Source organism: Salvelinus sp. IW2-2015, linkage group LG37 (genome assembly GCF_002910315.2).
Source record: "Salvelinus sp. IW2-2015 linkage group LG37, ASM291031v2, whole genome shotgun sequence".
NCBI classification, from domain to species: Eukaryota; Metazoa; Chordata; class Actinopteri; order Salmoniformes; family Salmonidae; genus Salvelinus; species Salvelinus sp. IW2-2015.
Window position 1 is genome coordinate 1,012,910 of NC_036876.1, and position 15,655 is coordinate 1,028,564.

The following is a 15,655-nucleotide window of genomic DNA, read 5'->3' on the forward strand; positions in this document are numbered from 1 at the left end:
TTTCCTTAATTCTTAGCTGACCCATCCTTAAGTCTTTAGGCCACAATGAGCTCCACAGACACAGAGGGGGTTAAATAACTTTTGGTGTAACTGAAGGTACACTACATGACCAAAAGTATGTGGACACGTGGTAGTCGAACATCTCATTCCAAAATCATGGGCATTAATATGGACTTGGTTCCCCCTTTGTTGCTGTAACAGCCTCTACTCTTCTGGGAAGGCTTTCTACTAGATGTTGGACCATTGCTGAGGGGACTTGCTTCCATTCAGCCACAAGAGCTCGCTCGCAATCGGCGTTCCAATTCATCCCTAAGGGGTTCGATGGGGTTGAGGTCAGGGCTCTGTGCAGGCCAGTCAAGTTCTTTCACACCGATCTCGACAAACCATTTCTGTATGGATCTCGCTTTGCGCACAGGGGTAATTGTCATGCTGAAACAGGAAAGGGCCTGCCACAAAGTTGAAAGCACAGAATAGTCTAGAAGGTCATTGTATGCTGTAGTGTTAAGATTTCCCTTCACTGACACTAAGGGGCCTAGCCCGAACCATGAAAAACAGCCCCAAACGTATTCTTCCATCAAACTGTACAGTTGGTACTATGCATAGGGGCAGGTAGCGTCCTCCTGGCATCCGCCAAACCCAGATTTGTCCGTTGGACTGCCAGATGGTGAAACGTGATTCATCACTCCAGAGAATGCGTTTCCACTGAGTCCAATGGCGACGAGCTTTACACCACTCCAGCCGATACTTGGCATTGCGCATGGTGATCTTCCGGTTGTGATACAGCCTGGAATCGAACCAGGGTCTGTAGTGACGCCTCTAGCACTGAGATGCAGTGCATTAGATCGCTGCGCCTCGCAGGACTGACTGGAGCGGAATCAGTGGAATGGTATCGAATACATCAAACACAGGGTTGATAACTTTGGTTCTACAGAGAAGGAGAGACAGAGTTTGCTAACTGGGATGACGGATAGCTGGATAATTTTGGAGAAAGTCAATACTGTGATAATTTTGGAGAAAGTCAATACTGTGGACTGTTGAGTGGAGGGAAGTGGGAAGATACTGACTGTTTTCCCGAATTAACTTCTTTGTGTGTTGTGATGGTGAGTATCCTTCTGTACTTCTGTATATTAGTTTTCCCATGGACAGCGGTGCATAACTATAACATTGAATTATCATAGTTAAAATGCAAATCCAGGTATGAATGTTTGTCCACTTTTATCCTAACTTCCATCTAAGTAAATTCTTCACTTAGCCATACATTGATGTCAATGGGAGACTAAGCGAAAAATGTGACTTAAGTGGAAGTTAGGATTCACACCTTAAGTTCGTTCACTTGTTGTCCAGAAAGAAAATGCTGCTCTAAATACATACCATGTATAACAGGAATAACTACACTGTAACAAGGACACTATAATGTAAAGTGACTCCTCTCCCCCCCCCCCCTCCTACTCCTCTGCCACCTCCCCTTCCCCCCTCCTCCTCCCTCAGATTCTGAAATGAGTGAAGGAGAAACATTTGGAGATACTTATAATGAAGTAACACTTTCACACCTACGCAGTTGTAGCTGCGTTTCAATCGGTGACGTCACTCGCTTTGAGACCTTGAAGTAGTGGTTCCCCTTGCACTGCAAGGGCCGTGGCTTTTGTGGAGTGATGGGTAACGATGCTTCGTGGGTGACTGTTGTTGATGTGTGCAGAGAGTCCCTGGTTCGCGCCCGTGTCGGGGCGAGGGGACGGTCTAAAATTATACTGTTACATTGATGCTGTTGACCCGGATCACTGGTTGCTGCGGAAAAGGAGGAGGTCGAAAGGGGGGTGAGTGTAACGGATGTGAAATGGCTAGCTAGTTAGCGGTGGTGCGCACTAATAGCGTTTCAATTGGTGACGTCACTCGCTTTGAGACCTTGAAGTAGTGGTTCCCCTTGCTCTGCAAGGGCTGCGGCTTTTGTGGAGCGATGGGTAACGATGCTTCGTGGGTGACTGTTGTTGATGTGTGCAGAGGGTCCCTGGTTTGCGCCCGGGGCGAGGGGACGGACTAAAGTTAAACTGTTACATATGTAAATGATTTACATTTCACATTTTAGTCATTTAGCAGATGCTCTTATCCAGAGCACCTTACAGTTCGACTTCAGATAGCTAGATGAGACAACCACATACTTATTTTTCACAAAATCTTAAAAGATGATACTGTCGGTCTTTGCAGACGATACTGTCTCATCATCATCACTGCATACTATATCTATTGGTTTACAAACAAAAACATGAAACGCATGGGGCTGCAACCAATGTTCCCTCCAAAAAAAATTCAGCACTGAGAAAATGTCAGGTCTGCTGAGCGCAAACTTGAAAGTTGTGAAAATTTTGTGCAACTTCCAGCGATCGTTTACTGTGAACACTGAGGCTGTACCCGCTTTAAGTTTCACACCCTGATCTGTTTCACCTGTCCTTGTGCTTGTCTCCACCCCCTCCAGGTGTTGCCCATCTTCCCCACTTATCCTCTGGGTATTTCAGCCTACAGTAGCAGCCAATGTGTGGTGTTCAACGTAGGCCTACATTCCATGAGACTTTAGAAAAAAAACATGCAGGGCTTGACATTAACCTTTTTTTAAATTTAACCTTTGTTTAACTAGACAAGTTTATCCACTTGTCCTTCAGACAAAGATCAGACAAAAAAAATTGTGTTTGATGCAAGAAACCACTTTACAAAATAAAATGCATTATTCCCATACCGTTATTAAAGAGATTAAACAGATCCATATATGACAATGGTCTATTTACATATAGGCCTACTGCAGCTCTGATTGGTTATGTCGCAACCATTATGGGCTGAGTCGTGCTCAATAGAATCCTACTCTGAAACATTCTGGTTACAGCAAAATCTCTTGCATGGTTTGTTTTGTCTCGGTATGTTGCATTGAAAGTGGTTACTATTGTGTTGATTCGATTACAATCGCCACAACGTTGATAGTGTTAACTAACCGGAAAACATTAGAAAGTTGAGTGAAGTTCAATCTCCCGCTTCTCTCAGTGGGCTGATATTTCTTCTGTGCTCTGCAGGGCAGTCCGAGGCGGCAGTCTAGGGCCTACTGCACGCCAGCGCACGAGCTCAGTTTAGAGGGAACACTGGGTGAAACCCATAGGCACATTCTATAGTGTGTTCATGTAAGGAACTAGCCCAGAATGTGACCATTAGACCTGTTTTACTGGAAAGAAGACAAGGAAGAGACAAACAGGATATGTAAGGGGAGCCGGGAGCTACAACTGCGTAGGTGTGAAAGTGTTACTTCATTATAAGTATCTCCAAATGTTTCTCCTTCACTCATTTCAAACGATCCAGCTAATGTAGAGGATCTCTCGCCAATAGTTCTTCTGACACAGAGAAATGGTTGAAGGGAATTCAACTGTTAGATATGAAGAGGTGTGTGTTGTTCCTCCTGCTGCTCTCAGGTAAGCCTGTACACACACACATACAGATAGTATGCAATACAATGTGTGTGTGTGTGCGTGCGTGCGTGTATGTGTGTGAAATCAATCTCCAATCTCCACTGGATTCTTGCATAGATTTAATTTTGTGTGTGTCCTTTTTCAGGTTTCTACCAACTGTCGTCATGCCTCACCGGCCAATACTTATTTATTTATGACCCCAAGACCTGGATTGAAGCACAGAGATACTGCAGAAATAAGTACACTGACCTGGCCACCATAGACAACATGGAGGATATGAACAGATTGCTGAACTTAGAACATTTTGGTGATTACAATAATACTGTCTGGATAGGGCTGTATGATGATGTTAACAGCTGGAGGTGGTCTCTGGAAGACAGTGACTACTACAGTGAGGGAGGGGCTGAGTTCAGAAACTGGGACAGTGGACAGCCTGATGACCAAGGCAGTGGACAGCCTGATGACCAAGGCAGTGGACAGCCTGGTGACCAAGGCAGTGGACAGCCTGATGACCAAGGCAGTGGACAGCCTGATGACCAAGGCAGTGGACAGCCTGGTGACCAAGGCAGTGGACAGCCTGGTGACCAAGGCAGTGGACAGCCTGATGACCAAGGCAGTGGACAGCCTGGTGACCAAGGCAGTGGACAGCCTGATGACCAAGGCAGTGGACAGCCTGGTGACCAAGGCAGTGGACAGTACTGCACAGTGATGAGAGACAACGGAAGGTGGAACGACGATCGTTGCTCAAACAAATAAACATCTTCTGCGCGTGAGTCTAACCCTTCTTCTCCCTGAGTATTCATTACAATGGGGATGGGCTTATTGGAATGAAATAAATGGAACGGAGTGAAACATGTGGTTTCTATATGTTTGATGCCGTTCCCAACTATTCCATTCCAATGAGCCTGTCCTCTTATAGCGCCTCCTACCAGCCTCCTCTGGCCATGCACGCACACACACACACACACACACACACACACAGGTCAAATTTGTTCATAATATCATTTCCCAACAGGAGGGACCAATTCCTCCAATAATTTCAGTTTGATTAATGAAAGCCAAAGTTGGTCTGAGGCGCAGAGTTACTGCAGAGAGTACCACACAGACCTGGCCAGTGTGAGGAACCAGACTGAGAACCAGGAGATACAGGTTTCTTGTTTTCTTCTATGTTTCGTCCCTAATATATGCCATTTAGCAGACACTTTTATCCAAAGCGACACAGTCATGCATGCATACAAACATTTCAACTTACTGTCTTGGCATTACAAGCACCATGCTCTACCAACTGAGCCACAAAGGAACAGAGGACCACTTGGGAGTTTTCTGGCCACTGTGATCTCCCTTTCTCTTTCGGTTCTAGGCCGGGTTACAGTAAAGAAGTTACTTTATGACAACTGCTGATGTAAAAAGGCTTTATAAATACATTTGATTGATTGGTACAGAGAGTGGCCAATGGTAGCAGCGTGTGGATCGGCCTGTTCAGAGACTCCTGGAAGTGGTCAGACCAGAGCGACACCTTCAGATACTGGGTCGAGGGAGAGCCTAATAATTTCCAAGGAACGTCTGAGGGTTGTGATGAAGTATGGATCACAAACAATTGACTATGGAACGATATTATCTGCACTCATCCAGTCTTTTGTCTGCTACTACACAGGTGAGTGAAATGTGTGTTTGTGTACCCAAATATTAAAGTAATAATGAGAGCATGAAAAGATTTTAAAGACGGAGGATGTACTAAGTATGCGTGTGTGTTGGGGGATATGTTGGAGGGCAGGTGAAATTCACCTCGACAACAGCGCTAACAGATTCTAACATCACCGAACTGGTCTTGAAGAAGGTGAGTCATTCTACCTCACCTGTTAACAGAACAATTTTCCCTTACCTTAACAGACAAGGAAACAAAGGCCCTAGTTAGTTAGGAGTTATTAACAGACAAGGGCCCTAGTTAGTTAGGAGTTATTCCTGGTAATAACATATATAATGTATATGAATAATATATGCCAGGGTTCCCCAACTGGGTGATTATATTCGGCCCCCCAAGTTTTCTGAGCAAATTGTTTAACTTTTTATTATTAATTATTGGACATAAAATACTGTAAAAACACCAGCATATCAGCTCCAAGTGATTTTAATTTTGTAAACCTGTCTCCTCCCCTTCATCTACAATGAATGAAGTAGATTTAACAAGTGACATCAATAAGGGATCATAGCTTTAAAAAAGAGCAGGTGTTCTTAATGTTTTGTATACTCAGCGTATGTGATGTTATACAAACGTAAGCAAGGTTAGAAATTATAATTTTTTTGTCAAATATGATATCTGTTTGGGTCTTCTTGCAGTGAATTTTCAGTCTACAAATGATTTGTAACTACACTACCGCTCAAAATTTTGGGGTCACTTAGAAATATCCTTGTTTTTTAAAGAAAAGCACATTTGTTGTCCATTAAAATAACATCAAATTAATCAGAAATACAGTGTAGACATTGTTAGTGTTTTTTTATGGAATATCTACATAGGCGTACAGAGGCCCATTATCAGCAACCATCACTCCTGTGTTCCAATGGCACGTTGTGTTAACTAATCCAAGTTTATAATTTTAAAAGGCTAATTGATCATTAGAAAACCCTTTTGCAATTATGTTAGCACAGCTGAAAACTATTATTCTGATTAAAGAAGCAATAAAACGGACCTTCTTTAGACTAGTTGAGTATCTGGAGCATCAGCAGTTGTGGGTTTGATTACAGGCTCAAATGGCCAGAAACAAAGACCTTTCTTCTGAAACTCGTCAGTCTATTCTTGTTCTGAGAAATGGAGGCTATTCCATGCAAGAAATTGCCAAGAAACTGAAGATCTCGTACAACGCTGTGTACTACTCCCTTCACAGAACAGTGCAAACAGGCTCTAACCAGAATAGAAAGAGAAGTGGGAGGCCCCGGTGCACAACTCAGCAAGAGGACAAGTACATTAGAGTGTCTAGTTTGAGAAACAGACGCCTCACAAGTCCTCAACTGGCAGCTTCATTAAATAGTACCCGCAAAACACCAGTCTCAACGTCAACATTGAAGAGGCGACTCCGGGATGCTGGCCTTCTGTACGCCTATGTAGATATTCCATAAAAAATCAGCCTTTTCCAGCTACAAGTCATTTACACCATTAACAATGTCTACACTGTATTTCTGATCAATTTGATGTTATTTACTGGACAAAAAATGTGCTTTTCTTTCAAAAAGGACATTTCTAAGTGACCCCAAACTTTTGAAAGGTAGTGTATGTTCCACCCTAATGACCATCCGCTTCAGAAAAAAATAAGCCTGTGGCTGAATCAAGTTGATGATTCCTGATATACGCAGTATAGCATACGCTTTTATCCAAACGACCTAGTCATGCGTGCATACATTTAGGTAGTCAGATCATGTGGTGACTATCCTTGTGTGTCTATATCTCTTAGCTACAAGATGAACTGAGACAGCGAGAGATATCCGACTCTGTCACCCTGCGATGGAAGAAAAAGACTGATTCTGACTGAGGTGGATGGAAGAAGGAGGGAGAAGGACGGAGGAGATGAGTGGATGAAGAGAATGAAGAAAGATTCATGTATTTTTTTCATGGAAAATGTAGAGGAAATCCGGCACAGAAAGCTTTATTGTTCGATTTTTGTCCAACTCTTAACAAGGATAACAATGCATCCTTCACTAGGCTTATAACAAACTAATACCAATTAATTCATGCTATTTGTGATTTAAAATACACTGTAATAGCTGTAATCACTCATCTAATACATTTTTGAACATACTATATCAACTAAATCAACATTCTTCATGTTATTGTCATCTTATTATCATGTTATTGAAATGTTATTCGTCATGTTATTGAAATGTTATTCGTCATGTTATTGAAATGTTATTCGTCATGTTAGTCATATTATATAAATCACAGACAGTTTACACCAAGTTCAACACATAGGCAGATTGATTATTGGACAAATAATCAGTACTATCATCAAGAACTACAGTTCTCAACAGACCAGAATCAATCAAATTATATGTGGCCCATTCCATCTAGATTTTTAACCAATCGGCCTGTCAGCCTCTATGACTGACAGGCAGAATGACAAATGGGGCAGAGTTTTTATCATTGTCATTGACACTAGAGCTCAGGAAAGGGAAAAGTTTCTCATTGAAGGTGCACCCAGTGAAGGAATAGATATGAGCCTTGGCTTCCGAGTCGTAAAAAGACACCAACCCTTCCTTGTGATCCACAAACACCCCCACCTTCTGGGGCTTCTCTCTCAGGGAGAGGAGGGTGGAGCCAGAATCATCTGCAGCCTTGTACTCATACCTATTGGTCAGCCACAAGGTCCAGTAGCCAATCGCAGGGGTCGGGAGTGCCTTCCCCTTCCTGTCGATGGACTCCCTGGCCACTCCTAGGCCCCAGTCAGTCTTCCCAGAGACCTGCACCTTTAAGTTCAAATTCAAGTAAAAAAAAAAAAAAACATTTATAGTTATATTTTTGTCATTCAGCAGATGCTCTTATCCAGAGCAACTTACAGTTCATCGCTAGGTACGAGAACCACATCTTACAGTCATAGCAAGTACAACTTCCCTCTAATATACCCGCAAAACTGAAACAACCCTACAATGATACTCTGAGGGCTAATTTCTTACCTTTGAAACAATGATCTGAAAGCATTAGTGTGTTTTTTTTTGTGTCCAGTCTAATATGGTGGTATATAGACCGAAAAGATAAATATCTAAAAGCCCAAAAAGTCAAATATCCACCGATAATGTCAGTCAACCGATACATCCGTTTGGCTCTTTATTGTACTGTATCTCACCTCGAAGTAGAATCTCCTGGAGGAGAACCCTGTCCTCCCAAGGACGCCGATACTGGTATTGAACCTCTTGGGGTTGAAAGGCAGGATCCTCCAATCGTTGACGTGTCTGGCCTGTTTCCCATCCTCAGACAGAACCAGGAAAGGATGAGCTGTGTCGGGGTCCAGAATCACGTTCACTATCGGAAAATAACAATAAAGCAGATATATCATTCATCCATTAATCAATTAATTAATACATCCATCCATTCATTCATCAATTAATTAATTAATTCACCCATGCATTAATTCATTCAGCCATCCATCCATTAATTAATACATTCATTTATCCATCTATCCATTCATCAAAACATTCATCATACATTAATCCTTTCATTCATCCATCCATTATTTAATCCATCCATCCATTCTGTTAGTTGTAATTAGGGACAGGAGTTGTCCATGACCACCCTGTGGTGTCACCTGACCAGGCTATAGTTAGGATCAAAACAAGAACGGATAAATGACAGTAAAATGTTAAATAATGAATTAAATGATGTGGTAAATAATTCAATGGTGGGTTAAGAGATTGAGAAACGAGAGATGAACATGTGGATTGCAAATTGTAGCATGTTTTACCTGCATTAGTCTTCAGCAATTTCAACCCTGAATGAAAAGAAAAAAAACTCACAATTGAAAATGTCATTGTTCATGATGAAGATTTAATCTAATTTAATTATAGAAAAATCGAATGGGTCCAAATAAAAAATGACTGTAAATGTGTAAAACACTGGTTGAATCAACGTTGTTTCCACGTCATTACATTGAATAAATGTGGAATAGACGTTGAATTGACGTCTGTGCCCAGTGGGTCATGATTCTACAGTATTTGTAAACTTTTATAAAATGTATCATTATAAATAAATAAAGAATAGTAACCTTTATCCATGACTTTCTTCATCTCCTCTCTGAAGGTATCCTCCAGTTGGGACACAATTTCCCAGATGTTTTTTCCACCACCGCTAGCACTGATCTCAGAACAGATCTACAGCAGAGGACAGTTTGGATCGAGTTTTACTAAGGACTGATCTCAGAACAGATATACAACAGAGGACAGTTGGGATCGAGTTTTACTAAGGACTGATCTCAGAACAGATATACAACAGAGGACAGTTGGGATCGAGTTTTACTAAGGACTGATCTCAGAGCAGATATACAACAGAGGACAGTTGGGATCGAGTTTTACTAAGGACTGATCTCAGAGCAGATATACAGCAGAGGACAGTTGGGATCGAGTTTTACTAAGGACTGACTTCAACTAAATGTATTTTATGCATTATTTGCATAAACATTGTCACAAAGTGCTTAACAGTAACCCAGCCCAGAGCAGAAGAGAGAAAAACCTGACTCAGAGGGGTGGCCCTCTTCTGGCAATACTGGATAGAGTCAGCTGAGTTGAGTTTTACTAAGAACTGACCTGAAATAATCCTAACCCTGGCTTCATGTGCACATCCCGTCTCAACGCTAAACCTAATCCTAACCGTAGCTTCAACCCTAACCATAACCCTAGCTTCATGTCCACATCCCGTCTCAACGCTAAGGCTAATCCTAACCGTAGCTTCAACCCTAACCATAACCCTAGCTTCATGTACACATCCCGTCTCAACCCTAACTCTAACCCTCTAGTCGACGACATTCAACTCGACCACAGAGAGAAGCAGTAGCACACCTACCTGTTGTGGGGTGGAACGGAGTTCCCCTTGTTTATTATTTCCACTCTCTAAATCTGCTACTTCCTGTTCCAGCTCCTTGATGAGCCAATCAGCTTGTTTCTCCACAGCTCTCTGTTTCTCCTGGATCTCACCGACGACGTCAGCCTGGCTCCTCTCAATGGAGCGCAACAGCACAGTGAAGGCCTGCTCATTTTCCTCTATGTCTTTCTGTGAACTAGCCTGTGGAATGAAGTGAAATAGATTCAGACTAATTAATGTACTGTAAAAAATGACCTATTGTGAATCTGGGTCACAGGTGTTACTTTATGAGGGAATAAAGCACACAATCAGACCATTCAGATTGTGTGGCCCGGAACTATTTATCAGTTTTAATTTAAAAAATGCAGCTATGATGATGAAAGTAAAATAATTGAATTGAATTACTACAACTGCAGAAGACCCGTACCCTACATAGATGAGAACAACAGTCCGATGCTTATCAGGGCCTGTATTCATAAAGCATCTCAGAGTCAGGGTGCTGATCTAGGATCAGGTTTCCCCTGTCCATAATAATCATATTCATTATGCTGTAAAAAAGCAAAACTGATCCTATATCAGCACTTCTAAGACTCTTTATGAAAACGATCCAGAACTCACTCTGCTGATCTCCACTGAGTTTTTGATCTCCTCCACCTTCTTCAGTCTGGCCTGGATCTTCCTGTTCACTCCTCCATCTGTAGTGTCCCCCTGTTCTGGCTAAAGGGGGAATGGGTTGATTTGAACCATAATCACAATGTTGATGGACAATTGTTTAATTGACCATACCAGGTAAAACTTTGAGCCCTGGTTATAAGTTCTAAACAAGGCCTGGAGTTTTTCCTAGTCAGGTCACATGATCAAGAACAAAAATCTTCTAGCTTTACAATTTTACTCAGCTGTCCCACATCACGCACCTCTCTCAATGGCAAAATGGTGTGTGGAAAAATGTCCTCCTGTGCCGATTTGAACTGGTTGATTATCTCGTTAATGAACGTGTTGACGTGGAGGTCGGGACGTTTCTTGAACGTCTCCTTACATAGAGGGCAGATGGCTTCCCTGATATCCCAGTAGTCAGAGATACAAGCTTTGATAGATAGATAGATAGATAGATAGATAGATAGATAGATAGATAGATAGATAGATAGATAGATAGATAGATAGATAGATAGATAGATAGATAGATNTAGATAGATAGATAGATAGATAGATAGATAGATAGATAGATAGATAGATAGATAGATAGATAGATAGATAGATAGATAGATAGATAGATAGATAGTAACTTTATTAATCACTTAGGGAACATTTTTATGTACATCAGTGGCAGACAAAAATAGATACAATTTACTGTTTGAAACTTAATACAAAGTTAAGATCCATAAAACATGGCGTACATTTGCAGAAGTTGTGTCCACACGGAGTGGAGACAGGGTGGACGAAGATATCCAGGCAGATGGAACAGCGCAACTGGTCTTTTGTCATGCTGAGAGACGCCATATCTACACACAAACACACACACACACAATTTGATCATATAGGCTAATAATGTTAGGTATCAATTTACATTGCTTTAACCTTTTTACCTTTGTAGTACATTTACATTTTAGTCTATCAGCTAGCAGACACGTATCCATAGCGACTTACAGTCAGTAATGTTGTAATAACACAAGCAACAGATTGTTTTAACATGTTGTTACATAATATTGCAGAAAGTGTCTTGACATGGAGTTTTCCTACCTTAATTCTTGATTTGTGGAGAACAGTGAAGTGTAGTCGCTCACCCAGTGAATGGAAAGCAGACTATACCAAACGGTCTGGCTGTTCATCTGCACAGGTGAATTATTTGTAACGGTGGCGTTTACAAGAAACAGGGAGCTCGACACTTTCATTTTCACTTAGAAGTCTTCATACATTTCTCCCTCATTGCAATATAAATCTCTCTCTTAAAGGCACAGTGTGGACTCAAGTGTGGGGATATTGAAATAAAGTCTTCAAAGCCTTCTCTAAGCACCTCATTTATCACGTAATTTACCAACAAGAACATTTCAGTAGGCAGGTCAATAGACAGGTCTCCACATTAGATGGCACAAATGTCATCCTCTTGTGTGTCTCTATAGGACTGTATTAATATAATTGGAATATTGCTTTTCTACTGGAAAATAGCTCTTTCAAATAAAGTATATGTTTTTTAATAATAAAAAAACACATAAAAGCAATTTTTCCAATTATATTAATACAGTATGATTGAATACAAACAGTCCAGTTATGCCCTCCGCAAGGCAATAAAACAGGCTAAACTTCAGTACAGAGACAAAGTGGAGTCGCAATTCAACAGCTCAGATGTGGCAGGGATGTGGCAGGGACTCCAGACAATCTCGGTTTCTAAAGGGAAAACCAGCCACATCGCGGACACAGACGTCTTGCTCTAGGACAGTCCTTCTCAAATAGTGGGGCGCGCCCACTATTGTTTTTGTTGTTGCACCGAACAAGAGCACACAGCACAGAGCAGGAGATATGAAGTGCAGATAACAAACCCTTAAGAGACACCATGGAAAAATATTTAACAGGGATGAAAAGAAAGGCGGAGAGAGACGGAGATAATGAGACAAACGTAAGTCTCCCGAAAGCTAAGACGAGGAAATATGACGACGCGTATGTATCGCTTGGCTTCACTGTGACTACGGTGGGAGACGAGGAAAGACCGGTATGTTTACTGTGTCTAAAAATGTTGGCAGCGGACAGCATGAAGCCAAATAAATTAAGGCGTCACTTAAAGACATTACACCCCAATCATGCTGATAAGCCGATTGAGTTTTTTCAGCGAATACGTGCCGAATATTGCCAACAATCGTCCCGCTTTGTGAATGCTACTTCAGTAAACCAGCGAGCACTGTTAGCATCATATAAGGTGGCGTACCAAACTGCTCAGTGCAAAAAAAACCACTCCATAGCAGAGGAGCTGATACTACCTGCAGCATTAGACATGGTCTCTGTCATGCTGGATGACGCAAGTGCTGCAAAAATAAAAACTATGACTTCCTCATTTAGATTTTTTTTAAATCAGCACAAATTGTTTTATACATTTTTGTTTTATAGGTCAAAGTGTTCCATATATTGTGCTCCTGAGTTAATGTTGCTGATACATTTGAATTTATTGTTATTTATTGATTATATTTTATTTTATTTTTCAGTATCAAATGGTAAAAAAATGTTTACAGTTTAAATAAGGCTTGAATGTTTTTTTTTATTTCAGGCAAATCGATGCACTTTAAGTCTTTTCTGTTACAGACTAAAAAACAATGTTAATAAAGTTATTCTTTGTTTATAAGTTGATCTATATTTCTTAGTTTTTTGTTTTCTTTAATGTTAATAAGGATACAATGTTATGCAGAGGTGTACTTATAACAATTTTATAGACAAATGATACTATTTACAGTCGCGGCGGAGAGTTGGGGGGCGCGAAATGTTTACTTCTTCCTAGGGGGGGCGTAACAGAAAATAATTGAGAAGCACTGCTCTAGGACAAGCTAAACACCTTTGCTCACTTTGAGGATAAGACAGTGCCGCCGACACGGGCCGCTCCTGAGTACTGTGAACTCACGTTCTCAGTGGCCAACGTGAGTAAGACATTTAAGCATGTTAGCTCTCGCAAGGCTGCCGGCCCAGAATGCATCCTTAGCCGCGTCCTCGGCTGGCTGAAGTGTTTACAGACATATTCCATCTCTCTCTATCCCAGTCTTCTGTTCCCACTTGCTTCAAAATGTCCACCATTGTTCCTGTACCAAAGAAAGCGAAGGTAACTGAACTAAATGACTATCGCCCCGTAGCATTCACTTCTGTCATCATTGTCACGAACCGGCTCGAAGTCCGTAACAAAAAGGGAGACAATGTGGAGATAAGGAATAACAAAAATATATTTATTTACTGAAGTAACGTAAATACAATCAACAATGGTGTGTGTAGTCAGTAATCAGTAGTGTGAGTGGTTGTGTGCATAAATGTGATAATGAGGGGTGTTGAAAGGTGCCAAAGCAAACAAACAAAAATGCCACAACCAAAATCTAACAGTGTGTCTGCATGGAGAGAGTCTCCTCAATGAATGGTGAAGAGGTGTATTTATCCCGGGACACACCCGAACCCAGGTCTGTCCCATGTCGCTGACGACCCTCCCAGCTCCGCCCACCGACATCCTATTAAGGAAAACAAGAGCAAATAGAAAGAATTCGGCAGACAGAGTGGGAGGGTCGTCACATGATGAAGTACTATGAGAGGCTAGTTAAGGATCATATCACCTTACACCTTAGACACACTGCAATTTGCATACCGCCCCAACAGATCCACGGATGATGCAATCGCCATTGCATTACAGACTGCCCTATCCCATCTGGACAAGAGGAAAACCTGCGTCAGAATGCTGTTCATTGACTACAGCTCAGCCTTCAACACCATAGTACCCTCCATGCTCATCATTAAGCTTTGGGCCCTGGGTTTGAACTCTGCCCTGTGTAACTGGGTTCTGGACTTCCTGACGGGCATCCCCCAGGTGGTGAAGGTAGGAAACAACACATCCACTAGCATATCCTCAACACAGGGGCCCCACAAGGGTGCGTGCTCAGGCCCCTCCTGAACTGACTGTTCACCCATGACTGCATGGCCACGTACGCCTCCATCCAACTCCATCATGTTTGCAGACGACACAACAGTGGTAGGCCTGATTACCAACAATGATGAGACAGCCTACAGGGAGGAGGTGAGGGCCCTGGTAGAGTGGTGCCAGGACCTCAACTTCAACAAAATTAAGGAGCTGACCGTGGTCTTCAGGAGACAGCAGAGGGAGCACGCCTCCATCCACATCGACAGGGCTGTGGAGTGGAGAAGGTGTAAAGCTTCAACTGACAATCTGAAATGGTCCACCCACAGACACTGTGGTGAAGAAGGCGCAACAACGCCTCTTCAACCTCAGGAGGCTGAAAAAATTTGGCTTTGCCCCTAAGACGCTCACAAACTTTTACAGATGCACCATTGAGATTATCCTGTCGGTCTATATCACCGCCTGCTACAGCAACTGCACCGTCTACAACCGCAGGGCTCTCTAGAGGGGGGTGTGGTAAGACCAGCTCAGTTAATCCCTACCATTGTGGCAATGAATCGTCATAATGCTGCATCAAATGTACATTATCCTAGGGCCATTGGCAAACACAATGTAAGTAACTTAATTGATGTGCCCCTAATAGCACCGAGTACCTCTGTTTATCCTACAGCTATTGTATGCAGTAATCATGAGCCTATGAACCAGAGTTACGCTGTTAGCACTGAAGAGGTGTGCCCTAGTAGAAAGACCCTGCACTATCAGCTCAAATGTAAATAACATGAGCAAGTCTACTTCTAATAAGCTTCCCAGTAAAGCATTAAAAACAATCAAGCAAACCAGAAAGGTGTCACGCCCTGACCGTAGAGAGCTTTTTATGTCTCTATTTTGGTTTGGTCAGGGTGTGATTTGGGTGGGCATTCTATGTTCCTATTTCTAGGTTTATATTTCTTTGTGTTTGGCCGGGTGTGGTTCTCAATCAGAGGCAGCTGTCTATCGTTGTCTCTGATTGAGAATCATACTTAGGTAGCCTTTTTCCCACCTGGGGTTGTGGGTAGTTATTTT

General features: G+C 42.1%; 2 protein-coding genes and 1 long non-coding RNA gene across 4 annotated transcripts; 2 read left to right on the plus strand and 1 right to left on the minus strand.

Moving 5' to 3' along the window:
• The first annotated feature begins 3,223 nt into the window (after positions 1-3,223).
• Positions 3,224-4,222, plus strand: LOC139023845 (peptidase inhibitor 16-like). Its single transcript, XM_070437857.1, has 2 exons — positions 3,224-3,446; positions 3,589-4,222. Exon 2 carries the CDS (start codon positions 3,784-3,786, stop codon positions 4,150-4,152), a length of 369 nt encoding a protein of 122 aa, XP_070293958.1. The 5' UTR covers positions 3,224-3,446; positions 3,589-3,783; the 3' UTR covers positions 4,153-4,222.
• An 821-nt stretch (positions 4,223-5,043) lies between these two features.
• Positions 5,044-9,195, plus strand: LOC139023849 (uncharacterized). Its single transcript, XR_011475038.1, has 2 exons — positions 5,044-5,280; positions 6,890-9,195. It is a non-coding gene; the product is annotated as an uncharacterized lncRNA (long non-coding RNA).
• Positions 7,066-13,121, minus strand: LOC111960095 (E3 ubiquitin-protein ligase TRIM39). 2 transcript variants are annotated; one of them, XM_023982004.2, is made up of 9 exons: positions 11,784-13,121; positions 11,397-11,501; positions 10,917-11,086; positions 10,621-10,719; positions 9,985-10,203; positions 9,191-9,296; positions 8,891-8,917; positions 8,276-8,451; positions 7,066-7,898 (listed from the first exon to the last, which is right to left on the minus strand). In XM_023982004.2, the coding sequence occupies exons 2-9, from the start codon at positions 11,497-11,499 to the stop codon at positions 7,524-7,526; spliced, it is 1,275 nt and encodes a 424-aa protein (XP_023837772.1). In that variant the 5' UTR covers positions 11,500-11,501; positions 11,784-13,121; the 3' UTR covers positions 7,066-7,523. The 2 variants fall into 2 exon arrangements, with proteins under 2 accessions (XP_023837772.1, XP_023837771.1); XM_023982003.3 differs by having other exon boundaries at positions 11,740-13,121.
• Positions 13,122-15,655: the final 2,534 nt, after the last annotated feature.